Source organism: Macrosteles quadrilineatus, unplaced genomic scaffold (genome assembly GCF_028750875.1).
Source record: "Macrosteles quadrilineatus isolate MER2022 unplaced genomic scaffold, UCM_ALF_1.0 Scaffold_2__2_contigs__length_208266976, whole genome shotgun sequence".
Lineage (NCBI taxonomy): Eukaryota > Metazoa > Arthropoda > Insecta > Hemiptera > Cicadellidae > Macrosteles > Macrosteles quadrilineatus.
Genome location: NW_026542595.1, coordinates 54,307,189 through 54,321,658, shown reverse-complemented (window position 1 = coordinate 54,321,658; position 14,470 = coordinate 54,307,189). Strand labels below are relative to the sequence as shown.

Sequence of the window (14,470 nt, the reverse complement as noted above, 5' to 3'; positions counted from 1 at the left end):
GACATTCCCTAGTTCTCAAAATTATCTTTCTTTCAACACAAAAATCATGAAAATCCGTCGAGTGGTTGATTCAGAATCGTGAAATAAAAAAACCCTGTTTCGTTTTAATATTATAGATAGATAGATAGATGTCACTGCCTAAGGTCCGGTTATGATTTCCAATTTTTAAACATTTAAATTTAATTCAACTATCTGTGTTAAGTTACATGAAATTGTTTTTAAATTAGCCAATATTATTTTTTGTTTATGCCAAAACTTTTCTACATGCATGAAACAAGATCAAAGATATATAAAGTTACCAAAAAATAAATCCTAAATTTCGGAAGGAAATCATTTTTGGGTCTTTTCCGTTGAAACACAAACTTATTCAGATCTCTTGATACTTATTTGAGAGGGATAATATTGTGTCATATAATAAATTATAAAAATTAATAATCCATATCAATGTATTATAATATAATAATAATAATGAATAAAATTATTATTAAAATAAATAATGATATAATAATGATATATTATTTTGTGTGGATATATCGGGATTGAACTTATTGCTCTCATATGTTATTTGTCAACTAATAAGTTACAAGTCAATTTATCTGTAACTCAATAAGAAAAAAAAGCACTTTGTGATCAAACAGAAGAGAAAGGGGTACAAATGAAAAATCCATTAAGATATAACTACTATCAAGTCGGATTTTGGAAGGAAAACAAGCTGTATAGCCTCCAGCACTTCAGCTGGCCATCCTATAACTCATTTCTCATCAGTATCCAGTATACATGGCCTTCATCACTCTCCTCGTCCTTGCCCAGTCTTGCTACAGTGTCTCCGTCCTCACTACATTGTTAATTTTTCATGTTCACTATAAACCATAGAAAAACACAAATTTTACATTTGTATTACTTAACCATACAAACAAATTACATGATTTCCTAAGAATGTTTAAGGTCAAGTGTGTTGATAAGAATGAGATAGTGTTGTTACAATTTGAGATCTTTTCTTAAAATTAGCTCTTTCATAAGTAATCTCCTAAGAAGATTATACAAGAGTATAATACCTACGGTCTATAATCAGTTTGCTGTTGTGAATGTATATCTCGCGAGTTATTGGCTTTGATAATATTAGACACCACAACTTGGCTGCTAGATGGAAGGTCAAAACAACCCAGGTCTATGTAGGCAGCTGATAGCAGGCTCAGCAGGTATGTTGACTTTCAAGTATTTACAAAAGTGCACTTCAATAATTAACCTTACATGCTATATATTGTTTTGTTTTTAAACTGAAAGATTAGGCCGAGCTCAATTTTTACGATTGAGGCGAAGCCGAGGTTGGAAAATGATGGAGGGTCTAAATGACAAATTTTGCCCGTGTGATAAACTATATATTTATTTGTCATATTACTCCATTATTTGAACTATGTTGCAAAACTAAACTGGTTTTCTTTTAGATAACCTAGCATTCAAAACTACTTCTAACTAGTTTTCAATTTAAATTTCTACAATCTATTAAACAATCGATACATACTTTTTATATATGTAATTTTGTTTACAATAAAAATTTACAACTGAGTTGACAATAGCTGATTTTTACTCCACCCCCTAAGAGAGTAAAAATGCTACTCTAGGCCCACAACGTATGAATTAAAAACGGCAGTTTTTGTTGCAGTCTTATGATTTTTCTTAGCGATTTATTAGCTTACATATTTTGACATTTGGAAAGTTAATTTCTAGTACCTGGGGACCGAGCTTTGCTCGGGGAAAATCATTAGGTTACTCTGAAAGCAGTCTTAGTATTGCAGATACATAAATCCATTCCCAAACTCCGCACTGCTTGCCTTTACTACTTCCTTCACCACTTCCTACGTCGTGGACCTGTTTCCTTCCGTTCCCATCACATTTTAGGATTCCAGATACCTTAATCTAATCGTCATAAACAGTTCCCACACTCCGGACAGCTCGCCTTGACACTTCCTTCACCAATTCCTACGTCTCAGACCTGTTTCCCTCCCTTCCCCATAGCATTTTTGGAATGCTAATACCTTAATTTAATTTTTCTAATCATCATAAACAGTTCCCACACTCCGGACAGCTCGCCTTGACTACTTCCATCACCACTTCTTACGTCGCGGACCTGTTTTCCTCCCTTCCCATAGCATTTTAGGATTGCAGATACCCTAATCTTATTGTCATAAACAGTTCCCACACTCCGGACTGCTCGCCTTTACTACTTCCTTCCTTGCTAAGTCACGGACAAGTTTCCCTCCTTTCCCATAGCATTTTATGATTGCTAATACCTTAATTTAATTTTTCTAATCGTCATAAACAGTTCCCACACTCCGGACAGCTCGCCTTGACTACTTCCATCACCACTTCTTACGTCGCGGACCTGTTTTCCTCCCTTCCCATAGCATTTTAGGATTGCAGATACCCTAATCTTATTGTCATAAACAGTTCCCACACTCCGGACTGCTCGCCTTTACTACTTCCTTCCTTGCTAAGTCACGGACAAGTTTCCCTCCTTTCCCATAGCATTTTATGATTGCAAATACCTTAATCTTATCGTCATAAACAGATCCCACACTCCGGGCAACTCTCCTTTACTACTTCCTTCACCACTTCCTAAGTTGCGGATCTGTTTCCTTCCCTTCCCATAGCATTTTAGGATTGCAGATACCTTAATCTAATCGTCATAAACAAAACAGTTCCCACACTCCGGACTGCTCGCCTTTACTACTTCCTTCCTTGCTAAGTCACGGACAAGTTTCCCTCCTTTCCCATAGCATTTTATGATTGCTAATACCTTAATTTAATTTTTCTAATCGTCATAAACAGTTCCCACACTCCGGACAGCTCGCCTTTACTACTTCCTTCACCATTTCCTACGTCGCGGACCTGTTTCCTTCCCTTTCCAAAGCATTTTTGGATTACCAATACCCTTATCTAATCGTCATAAACAGTTCCCACATTCCGGACTACTCGCCCTGACTATTTCCCTTCCCATAGCATTTTAGGATTGCAGATACCCTAATCTTATTGTCATAAACAGTTCCCACACTCCGGACTGCTCGCCTTTACTACTTCCTTCCTTGCTAAGTCACGGACAAGTTTCCCTCCCTTCCCATAGCATTTTATGATTGCAAATACCTTAATCTTATCGTCATAAACAGATCCCACACTCCGGGCAACTCTCCTTTACTACTTCCTTCACCACTTCCTACGTCGCGGATCTGTTTCCTTCCCTTCCCATAGCATTTTAGGATTGCAGACCTTAATCTAATCGTCATAAACAGATCCCACACTTCCCTATACTCGAGTATTCTTCAGTATAATCTTTGCTCAATAGTAACAAGTGATGTTTTCCCTTTTGTACTGTATTTGTAATTTGCTAGTATACTGTGGGTAGTTGGCTTATTATGAACACATGCTACAACTTCAAGTCTTTGTTTACTTTTTCCTTGTTATTTAATTCAACCAACATGGTTACTTAGCAACCCATAAGACTAATGTAAAAAAATGTGACTTTCAGTTTCATTTTTCTACGTTATTAGATTTTTGTTGGCAGTTCTAACTGTAGTAAACTCGTTTTTAGGCCAAAAATAATCTATTTACAACATATGAAGAAAATCGTCGGAGCCGTTTTTGAGATCTTGGTACAAGCAAGCAAGCAAGCATACATACATACATACAAGCAAACATTGCTCGTATTAGAGTATAGGATACAATCAGTTGAATCTGGACTCATCATAGAATAGAATATACGCATTTTATATAGAACAAGCACAAAATGTTCCTCGATTATAAAAGGTTTTAACAACTCCATTAGAGGTAAAATCTGTAGTTGATAGTTCGTTTTGGGAGTGAAAAACCAAATAAAAAGATATGCAGTAGCAAAAGATGCTATTGCTCATGCGTGGGCAGATGGCAGAACAGCTGGGAGGTTCCATTTCGTTTGTTAACACATTCTCCTAGCGCTGAGAAGGAATATCAGTTTGTTATATAGAAGACTTTGATCAACTATTAAATGGACTTTTTAGTTTTGATTGTCTTGCTGGTGTCAGCTGTGTGATTAGCTATTGAGTGTTTGGTAGGATCAGTGCTCGATTTGTAAAATATGAAGTGCATGATCTGTTACTGATTTAATGTGATTTGTACCTATTTACCTATTGTCAATATTTTTATCTTTCTGGAAGAGAGGTGTACGAGAACTCTGTCCCGCCCGTTCCCCTGCAAATCGAACACTGGGTACGATCCAAAATTATATATATTAAACTCCAATGCGGCAATGGAAAAAGTGCTCACCGCCACGTTGCTCAATGTTTACTGGACATTCTATCTCTAAAATGATATGCACTGTAACTGTTTAGGACCCACAGCAACTATGACTATGAAATATTTCTCACCTGTTTTTGGTTGCCATGGTTACCAAATTTACCATTTTACCATAGGATTTTTTTTTTCGGTTAAATCACAATATTTATTTCCCAATACATATTATTGAAATTCATGTACAGTAGTATTCGTATCAGGGTTCAAGACCCGTAATCTTATATGAATGAAAAATACCCCCGTCGCAGCAAACCTGCCGACTAAGCGAATTTCCATTTGCCTGAATTGATTTTCAATTGAATGTATTTAATTAACATTAGGTTTTATGAGTACCTAGGCTTGGTGCTACAGGGAGGGTAAAAAAGTGTATTTTTGGTAAAATATGAATAACTTTGCATAAAATAAATAAATTTACCAAGTTTGATTAAAATATATCCATAAACAAGCAAACTACAACATTTTAGGCTACAATATTCTCCTTAAGAATAACATGGGAATTTTAAAATAACATTTTTTGAATTTTCTCCGTAACCAATAATTGTACAAAAACACTTGGATATACTGAATTATTTCTTTTTTTTAAGCTCTTTAAAAAGGTCTGGAGAGAAATTGGGAAATTTTGTGTTTAGAGGGTAAAAAATTAGAAAAACAAATTTTTACCCCATAAAACCCCCCGTAAAACCCTGTTCCCATGGTCCGATCATGCTGGTTCGCGAACTCATTCAAGTTTATCCCGCCTTACACCTTCAAACCAAATTTCATCAAAATCGGACAAAAATTACTCGTGTTCACGGACACATATATATATATATACACATATATAAAAATTTGAACGAATGGTGTTTTTGGCCTCTGGGGACATCAAAATGAAAAAGTAAATCAGTCCCGGGCCTAGGTCTTACCATGCCACCTACGGTAATAGCTACTTCCCTATAGGGAAATTCGCTAAAAAAACATCCAGCAAATATTCTATTTATAGATATTTACAAGACAAATAAATCTAAATTTACAGATATTACTAAAAATTTTGATTATTTCAATACCTATGTATGTTGGATGCCTGCTCCATCTTCGAATTCTCAAGCAGATCTCCATTTTTTCCGAGATCTTCTCAGGCACATACTTGTTGCCCTTAAAATTGAGCAAGTTAGTCTTGTTCTGATCCAATTAACTACCAGGCTGTAAGGCTTAACCCATTTTTCTGACAACCTCTCAGCAAGAGCTCTTATTAGTGTTTGAAAATCGTTGCCTAGGATTCCGCAGACTGATGTTATCAAAGGAGTGAAAGAGGCATTACGGCTCTCGCAAGCTGACATATACTTTCTTTTCTTTTCTTCTTCTGCATTTTCTATTTGCAGAGACTATGTGCAAAAACCATGGCTTTTGTAACAGGTGACGATGTTCAAGAAATATGTGGATCTGACCAGCTCTGCGCCAGAACGAAAGCTGGAATAGAAGGTGCTATACATGCTGTGACGGACCTATTCAATGAAAATAACCAAAATTGTATTTTACTTGTAGATGCTTCAAATGTGTTCAACGCCTTGAGCAGGCCTTTAACTCTGTGGAATGCTAGGGTGCTTTGGCCTCGTTGCGCTCGTTTCCTATTCAATACATACCAAGGCTATGCAACCATTATGTTTAGAGGAAGCAATAAAATCATCCTTAGTCAAGAAGGAACCACTCAGGGAGACCCTTTAGGCATGCTAATGTATGCAATTGGCATATTACCTTTGGTAAAAAAACAAAAAGCCTAAATTGAAAGCAAAACTGGTATGCTGATGATTCTGCATGTTTCGGTGAAACACTTAAAGTTAGAGAATGGTTTAACGCTTTACGTGTTGGAGGGCCAAAATGGGGGTATTACCCAGAACCTAAGAAAAGTGTCTTGATAGTAAAACCTGAATATAAAGAAAAAGCGGAAGAAATTTTCAGAAACCTACAAGTGAAAATTGTGACATCGTACAGGTTTTTAGGGGGTATTATTGGTAGCTCAGAAGAAAAGAAAAAAATCGTGAAAGAAAAAGTAAAAAATGGGTTGATTGTATAAAGAAATTTGGCATAGCTGCACATAAAAGTCCTCAAGCAGCGTATACTGCATTTACAAAGTCATTACAAAATGAATGGGCATTTCTCCAAAGAGTAACAGAGGGATTTAGAGAAGAATACGAAGATTTAAAAACTGACTTGAACATGCCTTGTTCTCTCTCCCTACTCGTTTTGGAGGCTTAAATATTCAGGACCCGACAAAGAACGATGGTATTTCATTTAAAACATAAAAAAATTCACAGAAAAATTAATATTAGCCATTAAAAATGGACAACCATTAAAGATTAATGATCATGTATTATCAACTCTACAAGCTGTAAAAAAGAAGAGAAAACTAGAAAAAGACACTTTGGCTAAAGCAAATAATGAACGAATTATGCAATTACTTCCTGAAACTCAAAAGAAGCCAATAATTAGAATCGTAGCAGGGAATACTAGCCAATGGTTAACTGTGACACCATGTGCATCTGATCATACGGATTTGTCCCCGGATCAATTCAGAGATGCTTTGTCAATTCGCTATGGTCGCACACTAAGAAATTTACCAGTACGATGTGATGGTTGTGATCTACCTATGAATCTTACACATGCTTTAAATTGTAAAAAAAGGAGGATTAGTCAAACATGGGCATGATCAACATCGAGACCACTGTGCTGCAATAGCAAATATGGCCTGGAAAGGGGTTGAAGTTGAGCCTATTATGAGAGAAGCTGACCCTGCAAACTATGTGCCTGCTTTAAAAGCTGATTTTAAAGTTAATGGTATTTGGGAGGCTGAGAGAGTAGCATTTTTTGATAATCCCATTGTTAATGCTGACGCTCCCTCTTACGCCAACCAAGAATGGGGAACAATATCTCGAAACCATGCCGTTCAGAAACACAATAAATATGACAAAGCAGCCGAAGACATCAGAGGAAGCTTCAGACCATTAATATGTTCCATGGAAGGAGTCCCCCACAAAGAATATGAAGCGTTTCAGAGGAGAACAAACTAAGCCCTGGCTGTAAAATGGAGAAAACCATACTCCCAAATTATCGGATGGTTGAGGATCCAAAGCCAGCTTTCCATAATTCAAGCAGTTTCGCTTAGGCTATGGGGAACTAGACGTAAAATTCGAAGCATTCAATTTGAAGATGGTTCCGCAATTCCCCCATTGCTCTATTGAGCTTTCATTTTATTTTTTTATACATCCCAAGTAGCTAGTATTTTAAAATTAAAATCTTTTCTATGTAATTTTGTAAATAAAATTGATATGGTAAATACTGGACATTTCTTTTTTTTAATCGACAGTTAGCCAACTCTGTTATTTTGACAGCTATGGGTTCTATATGCGTTAGTTTCTATATTTTAAAATTTCTTCAGAACAAATAGGCTGCGGCACAGTAACTTGTTTTACTTAAAAGGTTTTATTAGTAAACAAATGCAAATAATATGTTATGTTGATTGAGGAAGATCGAGGTTCTAAGTAACTATTAAAAAGTTTATTTAGAACCACCATGATCCAGAGCAGAGGCTAAACATGTTAAATTGTTAAATAACTATACATCTAGGTGTTATTTTCGAACATTGAATTTGAAAATTAAGATATCATCAACATTCCAAACATTTTATTTAAATGATTTTAGCGCACTTCCCTAAAAGTCCCAAGTCTTGGCTTGGTTGACTCCAACTCTCCCTCATCTCCATTTCTTCCATTCTGTAATTGATAGTTCGTTTTTGGAGTGAAAAACAAAACTAAAAGATATGCAGTAGCAAAAGATGCAGTGTGGGCAGATAGCAGAACAGCTTGGAGGGTGCTTTCGTTCGTTAAAGCGTTTTTCTAGTGCTATTTTATATATAGCGCTCACCTGACAGTGAGATACTGATGACTTCCGGGAGGAAGCCTCTACTTTTGTTATTTTATGTAATTGTTTAACACAATTAATTGTGTTGTGTTCCAGCAAGCCTGGGAGTCCTGGCTTGTGCTGCTGTCTGGGCTTGGTTGACTCCAACTCTCCCTCATCTCCTAGGACCTGACAGTGAGATACCGATGACTTCCGGGAGGAAGCCTCTACTTTTGTTATTTTATGTAATTGTTTAACACAATTAATTGTGTTGTGTTCCAGCAAGCCTGGGAGTCCTGGCTTGTGCTGCTGTCTGGGCTTGGTTGACTCCAACTCTCCCTCATCTCCTAGGACCTGACAGTGAGATACCGATGACTTCCGGGAGGAAGCTTCTACTTTTGTTATTTTATGTAATTGTTTAACACAATTAATTGTGTTGTGTTCCAGCAAGCCTGGGAGTCCTGGCTTGTGCTGCTGTCTGGGCTTGGTTGACTCCAACTCTTCCTCATCTCCTAGGACCTGACAGCGAGATACCGATGACTTCTGAGGAAGCCTCTTGGATGGTTTCTATGCCCGAGTTGGGCAACTTCATCAGTCCTCTACCTGCAAGTTACATTGCAGACCACTTTGGCCGCAAAATTGTAATCCTAACATCGGCTCCTTTATTTTTCCTGGGATGGGTTGTTATCATTTACTGCAAAACAATCCTAGCGTTGAATGTCGGAAGGATTATACAAGGTTTGGCAATAGGAGTGGTGTACACAATAGTCCCTGTCTACCTCGGTGAAATAGCCAGCCCCGCACATCGTGGTGCTGTAACAAGCGCATTCTACTTGCTCTGGTGGTTTGGCTTTCTTTTAGAGTATATATTTGGGCCAGCACTTTCATTAATGAATTTCACTTACTTATCAGCATCTTCCAGTGTCATATTCTTCCTCGCTTTCATCTGGCAACCTGAAAGTCCATATTATTATCTTATGAGGAATGATCTAGAAAGTGCTAAGAAATCCCTTACTTGGCTTTTGAACTCTACAGAAAAAAAGACCGATGAGGAATTAGAAACAATGAGGAAGTGTATTGAAGAGGATAAAAAAGTAAAAGTAAAATGGAATGAATTAGTGGCTAATCCTACTGACAGAAAAGCTATGATTATTATGTTCCTTATTGGGTATATTAGGCAGTGCTGTGGGGTGATACCACTATCAGTTTACTCCACACAAACATTAGAAGCAACTAATAATAATTTTTTCATTTCCTCCGACAATGTTACAATAATAATGGGAGCAATGATGCTCATCAGCTGTGTTTTTAGTTTATTCACTCTTGACAAATTTGGTCGCAAACCGATGTTGTTCATTTCTTGTACAATATCAGGTGTACTGGTACTTTGCACTACTATATACTACTTCTGCCAGTTTGTGTTGTTAGTAAATGTAGATAATTTAAACTGGATTCCTCCGGTAGCAATGATTGTTCTCTCTGGAGTTTCAGTGATTGGTATATTCCCAGTAAATACTGCTTACTCCTCTGAACTTTTTACATCAAACATGAGAAGTACGGCTTCTGGCATTTTTAATATCTACACCACTTTTGTTGGTATAATTGTTTTGAAGTTTTATTTAACTGTTTTTGATAACTTGGGAGTATATGTAAATTTCCTATTTTTTACCTTCACTTGTTTTCTAGGATCATTTCTGTCCTGTTTCATCATGCCAGAAACAAAAGGTAAAACATTTGAACAGATTAGGAGAGATCTTTAATGTACATATTATACTTAACTCCCTCTAGCCTAGCCTGAGTAAGTGTGGTGATCTGGTGGAATTTTCATTTTATAAAAATGTTAGACTATTGCTCTCTAACTTTCTAGGTTAATTACAATCACAAATTAAATTACAAAACTTTATTGTAGAAGTATTAATAAAAAATAAAAAATAGCCAAAGTGGTTCGATATTGATTACTATCCCACTATGAAGTTTTATATTATGCCAAACATTGTTTTAATGCTCAGCATAAATATGTTAAGCCACTACATGAATACAGCCCAAACAGACACTCACCACTAATGTCCATTGATGTCATTAATGTGTTGGAACACAATTAATTAAAGATTGCTTATCAAATTAAAGTAAAGTGTAAGAGCCTGAAGAAAAGTGTTAAATGAAATTGGTAAAGTTGTCTGTTTCTTTTGTTCTCTGGGTGTTTTGATTATTAAGTCTGACTGGCCTGTCTTCTGGATTAACTGGTTTGCCTCACTCTGAACTGCATTTTTCTTAATAAGGACAAGACAACCAGCTACATATTGGTGTCACAGGGTTGGGTTTATGGCCCAGTGTAGGTCAGGAGACAGGTTTAATCATACATGGCATGAAAACACATAATATGCTATAATCACTCATCACACTCACAAATTATAATACCACAGTCAAAAAGTTCCTGGAATGAATTTCTATAGACATTTAGCGTGATCGTCAGCGGTAAATTAGCCTTGTAGTAGTTAGTACGGCTTTTGGGGAAGGAATCGGTAGTGGGGTTATAGCTGACGAGCCAAAGTGCAACATTGGTAAGCGCTTTTTGCGTACTTGCAAGTCTACTTTCTCGGTTACTGTCGGTCGTGTACCACAAACTGAGTGGCACAAACTTATTAGAAGATCGTAAAGATAACACCATGTTTCGTAACCAGTCACAATTTAAATCAAAAAATTTTGGATCTACATTGGTTATATGAATGAATTCACCAGCCATTATCATTTGAGTTTCTTTGTGCTCAGGAGACAGTATTTTTGGAAACATTCTCAAACAAATTCGATGCATGTTCAAATGATCATAAAGGATGGTGTGAACACTTCCATGAGATAAATGTACCTCAAATGCAATTTCATCGATTGTTAATCTCCTATTTTCACACACAACTTGTCATACTCCCTCAATGTTTACGTCATTGACTGCTGTTCAACGACGTCCACTACGAGGGTCATCGTCAATACTTTTGCGGCCTTCACAAATCGTTTGTGCCTCAAACTCATAAACTTGACTTTTCTTCATCACCTCTTCTCTATTAGGTTGAATTAACAACTGAATAATCTCACTAGGTGGTTTTTAGCGAATTTCCCTAAAGGGAAGTAGCTATTACTGTAGGTCTCATGGTAAGACCTAGGCCCGGGACCGATTCACTTTTTCATTTTGATGTCCCCAGAGGCCAAAAACACCATTCGTTCAAATTTTTATATATGCACCTATATATATGAAATGAAATGAAATGAAAAATGAAATGAAATGAAATGAAATGAAATGACTATAACTTAGTCTATAACACTTAGTCTTATAACTACAACAAGACTATAACTTGAGTAATTTTTGTCCAAATTTGATAAAATTTGGTTTGAAGGTGTAAGGCGGGATAAACTTGAATGAGTTCGCGAACCAGCATGATCAGACCATGGGAAAAGGGTTTAACAGGGGGTTTTATGGGGTAAAAATGGGGTTTTCTCATTTTTTACCCTTAAAACACAAAATTTTTCAATTTTTCTCCAGACATTTTCAAAGAGCTTAAAAAAACCAAATAATTTAGTAAATCAAAGTGTTTTTGTACGGTGATTGGTTACGGGGAAAATTCAAAAATTTTAATTAAAATTCCTATGTTATTGTTCTGGGGAATATTGTAAAATGTTATAGTTGGCTTGTTTATGGATATATTTTGATCAAACTTGACGGATTTATTTATTTCATACTAAGCTATTGCTATTTTAATAAAAAACACACTTTATTAGTTTCCCTGTAGCAGCTAACCTAGGTACCTAGGTACTCGTTAAACATAAATTTTAATATAATAGATTAATTGAAAATCAATCCAGGCAAATGGAAATTCACTTAGTCGGCAGGTTTGCTGCAGCAGGGGTATTTAAGTAAAAAACAGAACTTAATTTTCACGCGCTGTTCACAAAACGTAATTTTTCAATGCAGGGACACGACCAACAGTAACCGACAACCTGGCCTTGCAGGTACATGAAAAGCGCTTTACAATGCTAGACTAAGGCTTGTCAGCTTTACTTCCCCTACAGATATGCCTTCACCAGGATTCGTACTAACTACTGCAAGGCTAATTTACCGCTGACAATCGCGCTAAATGTCTACAGAAATTCATTTCAGGTACTTTTTTGACTGTTGTATGTATAAACTCAATTCAAGTAAAAAAGAGACAAACCCCTTCCAAATAAAATGAAAATTAATATAATGCTTTATTACTCTCCTACCTATTCAATCTTTTAATTAACATAAAATATGAAAATAAATGTAAAATTTTAAAAACCTATTTAGGTGTATAAATTAACCTAAAGCTAAAAGCTAAAGCTAAAGCTAAAGCTATAGGTAAGCTTCTGCATTTTCTCCTATGTTTAAAATACCTTTGGTTATTATTATATCTGTATGTCTGTACCTGATTACTGATTATTGACTTCCTGTGCCATTATTTAACATTAATTTAGTCATGTGTTGTGTACATTGAGTTGTAACAGTTATTAGTTATTCTGCAGTTTTTTGTTGAAGTAATACAATGTGTTTTGTAGCATGGTCCAAAGTATCATTTTAGTCTAAAGGCAGCTCTAGACATTCGCCAGTCTCCAAGCACAAAATATTTGACGTTCGGCATCTAGTTGTCTTGCTATTTGCCGATTAACGAGTAGACGTCTACACACGTGTTGTTTTCTAATCAACTGTTTGTTTCGGGAATAGGAAATATTTGTTTACTTTGATGTGTGCAAAAATACCGACAATGAACGGGAAGACACGAGCATGAACATTTGCTGCTTGCCAAATAGACAAACACCTATCCACACTACTCACTATTCGGCGAGTTGCTGCTCGGTGCTTGGCGAATGGCGCATGTCTAGAGCTGGCTTTATAGAAATTGCTTAAACGTTTTTGGACCATTTGACTCTCTGGACCTCATGCATATTTTTATTATTGGATTTTACTTTTGGAGAAAATGACTCTTTTGTATTCTCTTTAGCTTTGATTGTTTATGTACTGCAGTACCTTGTATTCTTTACTAGATTTAGTTTGAGAATAAATTTTGTTTTGTAAGCTAGAGCATTTGACTTTAATCCCTAGTCCATATCCAAATAAAAATGGAAGACGCAGAGCCGGCCTTAAGCATGTGCAAGAGGTGCAGCCACACAGGGTCCCGTGTAGTTATGAACCAATAGTTCCGCTATTGGTGCAAATTACAAAAGAATTTTAAAAGTCCATTAATTTAGCTTCTATTATGTCAATATTTAAAAAAATATAAATAAAAAGGTGTGAGTTTAAGCTATATGAATATTTACTAGTAACAGAGTCTGTTGTTAAATAGAACGGTTTCTAGGAAAATAATGGTTATGAAATCCATACACCACTTTTGGCACTACTCACTAATATTATTGGTACAGATTAAGCGCATAACTTTAGAAATAAACACAAAACATAAGGAACACACTTGAACCACAATGCAAATTGTGAATAAAACAACATGTAAACATGTCAGCATGACCCTTGACAGAAGGCTTACTTGGAAAAGCCATATCTGGAACAAGAGAATTTAGTTACATTTAAAATTTAGAAATCTTTCTTGGCTATTAAATAAAAATTCAAAATTAACAACAGAAAATAAATTGCTATTAAAACTGTTCTGAAACCAGTGTGGACGTACTATATCCAACTGTGGGGGACACCCATGCAGTGAATCAAATATGAACGTCATCCAAAGATTTCAATCTAAAGTCCAAAGGCACATTCTCCAGGCACCATGGTCCGAAGTGCTTCACAGGCACAGTCCAACCCCAACGGTCAAAGAATAAATTACAAGGTTAAGTGCTTAATACTTAAAGAAATTAGACTACCATACTAACTACCTTGCTTTTTATTGGACAACAGTAACTGTGTATATAGATTGAAAAGATGCCATGTTTTGGACTTAAGTTGTCGTATTTAGGAATTAATGAACTTTGAAGGCAACTCCCCATTTTGTGGTAGTAAGTCAGAAATATGTCTATGAATTTGTCCCTGAATTTTAAAACAGTCCCATTTCCCGGAATCTCTTTTTGTGTAGCGGAAAGCGATGCAAAAGCCATTGCACTGTTGTAATGCCTTACGTTTTTTATGATGTTAGAATCATGTAAAAACATTTCTTTTAGTTTATCATTTAATTGTGGTTGCAGCATGTTAATGAGTCCATTGTGGTAAGATGGTTGAAATGTCCATTTAATTGTGGCCTCTTTTGCGAAGTGAAATGCTCCACAA

The 14,470-nt window shown here is 36.0% G+C and overlaps 1 protein-coding gene across 2 annotated transcripts; it reads left to right on the top strand.

The window, feature by feature from the left end:
* The first annotated feature begins 868 nt into the window (after positions 1 to 868).
* On the top strand, positions 869 to 13,282 carry LOC128985663 (facilitated trehalose transporter Tret1-like). Of its 2 annotated transcripts, none has more exons than XR_008490057.1 (2): positions 869 to 1,199; positions 8,314 to 8,637. XR_008490057.1 is itself a non-coding variant. In XM_054405424.1 (2 exons), the coding sequence occupies exons 1-2, from the start codon at positions 1,145 to 1,147 to the stop codon at positions 9,954 to 9,956; spliced, it is 1,368 nt and encodes a 455-aa protein (XP_054261399.1). In that variant the 5' UTR covers positions 878 to 1,144; the 3' UTR covers positions 9,957 to 13,282. The 2 variants fall into 2 exon arrangements, 1 of the variants encoding a protein (XP_054261399.1); XM_054405424.1 differs by lacking the exon at positions 8,314 to 8,637 and adding an exon at positions 8,644 to 13,282 and having other exon boundaries at positions 878 to 1,199.
* The last annotated feature ends 1,188 nt before the right edge of the window (positions 13,283 to 14,470 follow it).

Coding starts and splice junctions, on each gene's coding strand:
- LOC128985663 (XM_054405424.1), top strand. CDS start 1,145: ATGGAAGGTCAAAACAACCCAGGTCTATGTAGGCAGCTGATAGCAGGC. Junction 1,200..8,643: donor GCTGATAGCAGGCTCAGCAG/GTATGTTGACTT, acceptor GTTGTGTTCCAG/CAAGCCTGGGAGTCCTGGCT.